Source organism: Octopus bimaculoides, chromosome 20 (genome assembly GCF_001194135.2).
Source record: "Octopus bimaculoides isolate UCB-OBI-ISO-001 chromosome 20, ASM119413v2, whole genome shotgun sequence".
NCBI lineage: Eukaryota > Metazoa > Mollusca > Cephalopoda > Octopoda > Octopodidae > Octopus > Octopus bimaculoides.
The window spans coordinates 44,752,093-44,756,188 of NC_069000.1; the positions used below are offsets into that span (position 1 = coordinate 44,752,093).

Below are 4,096 nucleotides of genomic sequence, written 5' to 3' on the forward strand. Positions count from 1 at the left end.
TATATATATATATATATATATATATATATGTATGTATGTATCTGTGACACACACATATATATATATTCATTATATATATGTGTGTGTGAAAATAAAAGGAGAAGCATCAAGAAATATGTTAACAAATCAAGTGATGATGATGATGACAACCACAACGATTATCATGATGATAATGATGATGATGATGATGATGCTGACATCGGCAATGGTGGCAACAACAACGACAGCAATGATGACAATGATGATTATGATGACAATGATGATTATGATGACAACGACAAAAGAAATAATCAAGGATACACTTACTGATATCATTTCCAGCAGATGTCAGAAACGGTAAGATGAGCAGCACTGCCAGGTGGACCATTAACTGGAACCTGGAAATATTTCAGAATTTACCAACTGAACGGAATTATATTTATAAGAACACAGGTTATATTTGAAGAGACAGGGAACACTAATACAGCCTGGCATTACGTGTGCGTGTGTGTGTGTATGTGTTGTGTGTGTGTGTGTGTGTGTGTGTGTGTGTGTGTGTGTGTGTGTGTGTGTGTGTATAACTTGGTAGCGTACACCATACTTTCACTCATTGTTTTAGGTGCCTGTTTAACCTTTTCGTTACTGTATTTCTGTTGAGATGCTCTGTATTTCTTTCAGTTACTTTAAATATAACAAAGAATTTAGTAAAATAACTTAGTTATCATTAAGCTAGAGTTAAGAACATAAATTGTGACTAAGGTCTGGTGGAAGATTTTAATTAAAAACTTATGAAAACAAGACATTTGTACTACAGAGCCGGGTTGGTAATGAAAGGGTTAATCACCAGTAGACATAAACACCTGTAGCGGGATGTGTAACAAAATGCCTTGGGCTGACCAAAGCATTGTGAATGGATTTGGTAGACGGAAACTGAAAGAAGCCCATCGTGTGTGTGTGGCTTTGTTTCTGCTTGTTTCCCATCAAACAGTGATAGTGTGTTTACATCCCCACAGTTTAGTAGTTTGGCAAATGAGACTGATATTTTATACACACACACAAAGTCATTAATAATTACGTTAAAGGAAGAATTGAGTCACAGTAAGATGGTGTTGAGAATGTCTTAGTAAAATAAAGGGGCGCTAAATTCTGCAAAAATATTCTAAAATATTTGAGCAGCATTGTTCAAAGAGAAAAGCAAGCTTTGCTGTTTTACGTTGAAATCAGCCAGATCTGGTACCTGACACCTACTCAAGAGTGTCATTCTGAAGATGTACAATCACATCATTGAAATCTCGAAAATGAGATAATACGTGATTAATTCAAAAACGATATGAATAAATAAGTATTACAGAATAATCTGAATGCTAAAAAAGTTAAATTTGTTTCTGATGTTAATTTCCCATAATCTCCTGCAGTTGAGTGGAGGATGTCCCAGACATGCTGGGCCTTTCCACTGGAATTATTTCTGCTAAAACAAAAGTAGTGATGCTGGGAAAATGTTCATCCCTAACCCAGCTATAAAGATTTCATGGCACCAGAATATTATCCTGTGGGTGGTGAGCTGGCAGAAATGTTAGCATGCCGGGTGAAATGCTTATTGGTATTTCGTCTGTCTTTACATTCTGAGTTCAAATTCCACTGAGGTCGACTTTGCCTTTCATCCTTTCGCCATCAATAAATTAAGTACCAGTTGCGTACTGGGGTCGATCTAATCGACCGGCCCCCTCCCCCAAAATTCCAGCTCTTTTGCTTAGAGTAGAAAAGAGTATTATCCTGTGATGTAGATCCTAGATCCTGGATCACAGATGTTGCTGCTGTTGTTGTAATCAGGGTGTTCTGATAATGAAATAATGCTACTTTCACTGGTTCTTTGTAAGTGAAGAAATGCAGTTGGTGTAGCATGGGCTGTAGCAGTCTGGTTTCCAGCCCTGCTCTATCCTCTTCTGTTACTCCTGTTTAATCCTTACTGTACAGAAACAGAGTATATTTGGTTCTGTGCATTTGGACATTTGAGACACAGCAACCAAATGAACTCGTTTTGGATTTTTTTACAAAAAAACCATGTTATGGTTATTAATTGTTGTAAATAACTTTGGGAAGTCAATTTCAGTCAATTTTAGCAAATTAATTCAGTATTTGGACATTTGTTAGCAAAAACTTAATCAGTGCCATTTGGGTTAAGAAGAAGTGCAGTCAAAGGATCCCCAATAGAAACAGAATTTGTTAGAAAACAGAACAAATTAAGGATTGTGTGTTTGTGTGTGTGTGTGTGTGTGTGTGTGTGTGTGTGTGTGTGTGTGTGTGTGTGTGTGTGTGTGCCTGTGCGTATGCATGTGTGTGAATTCAAAAGAGAGATCAACAATTTTTTTTGTAAATGTCCACTTCTTTTTAGCATTTGCCCTAGGCCTAAATGTATGTTATATCTTAAATATAAAAACATTCTCATGTCCCCCTTCACCACCACCATCTCCCTCACAAGTAATATTAATTAATTAAGCAAAAAATTAAACAAATCCTGACACAAAAGGCTGTTTAAAGGCCAAAGAAATATTGAGAAAAAAAGACAAACAATATTTTAAATAAAACCTAATAATTTCAGATGTGATGATCATGGATGGAATATCAAAACATATCGAAAAATATCCTGTGTATCCATTTCCATTATTATGATGCAAAAATTAAACCCTGACAGAAAGGACCAATTTTTAAACACCATCAACAACGCAATGGTTCCACAAATATATTAAATTAGGAAAACTTTTAGAAAAGGTCTAAAGGCCCACAGAAAGCACCACAATGGTGCACTAGTTCACAGTCCCTGGTACATTGGTTAAACAGGTTTTACTGAGTAAATATCCACAAAATACTAATAATATTAGTATTACTATGGCTCTCTATCATAGAGGAACCAGTAAGTTCTTTTCCTTATAATCCACTCATAATTCTTTTTATCTTTGCCCCTGGTTTACATATATACTGTGTTTGTTATATCTTGGTGTATCGCACATCCCATATTCATCTCTGGCAATATGCTTTTTGAAGCAAAAATTAAGCAAAAAGATTATTTAAAAATCATTAAACTGTTCAGTAGCTTACAAATAAATTGAACGTGAACAATTTTTAGAAAAAAATAAATCTAAAGCCCTCAGTGGCCCTCTTGACGGCTGTGATCCACATATTACCAACCCCTGATTAATATGATTAAAAGGGAACATTAATATGTAGCTTCAGTTTTATTCCTCTTTTCTTTTTTTTTTCATAAACATCAAGGCCCTTGTTGGTCAACTCGTGGCTAGAAACCCATCAGTTGCTGAATCTTACTGTAGGACATCATTTGAAAGAGACTGGCAGCTATTTCTAAGGATTTGATTAGCCACATGAAGATTCCTTCTTTGGCTGAAGCTACTGGGACATATTATATTGAAACCTTGAGGGGGTTTACAAGTGGGGGGTAAAAATCAATGTATCAGTCCTTTATGAGGATCACATCACCACAGTACTGTCACACCAACACGAAAACAACCATACCAACACAACCCTTGACCATTCAAAGAACTAAAATATAATGGAATTGAAATAAGCTGTTGAGCAACATCCTTACCTATTCGTTGCCATCATGTTTACTTCCTGAAGCAAGGACTGGCTATTGGTGGAACCCTTGATGGCTCTTTTATAGATAACCAGCCTCAAAAAGAATAACAATCGAAGTGTTGGAATCTTTCAAAACATGTCATTTGGAACAACAACAAGGTGACCACCACAACAATAGTGTCGGTGTTGTTTACATTCCAACAAAAACACTCTGCAATTATTTAGAAAATATTTTGAACTTTACTTTGGAATATTACCATACAGCTAATTACCATCATCTTCATCATCATCATCATCATCGCTGTGGCCATTGTCATCATCATCATCACCGTCATCATCACCATCATCGTTGTCATTGTCATCACCACCACCAGCTATCATCAACAGCAGCAGCTGCAACATTGTAATCAATATTACCACCCACATTATCACCAATACCATTGCCATAATCATCCCCCACCACCACCACCACACTTACAATCCTCATCACCACCATCACAACCATCATCATTACCTTTACCTGTCA

General features: G+C 36.3%; 1 protein-coding gene across 1 annotated transcript in view; it reads right to left on the reverse strand.

The window, feature by feature from the left end:
• LOC106870399 (neurogenic locus notch homolog protein 1) overlaps positions 1-3,672 on the reverse strand; it is a 57,523-nt gene extending 53,851 nt beyond the window's left edge. Inside the window, exons 1-2 of the mRNA XM_052974983.1 lie at positions 3,581-3,672; positions 307-377 (exon numbers count right to left, since the gene is read on the reverse strand). Coding sequence (XP_052830943.1) covers positions 307-377; positions 3,581-3,597 — 88 coding nt within the window. The 5' untranslated portion in view covers positions 3,598-3,672. The remainder of the gene's footprint in view (positions 1-306; positions 378-3,580) is intronic.
• Positions 3,673-4,096: the final 424 nt, after the last annotated feature.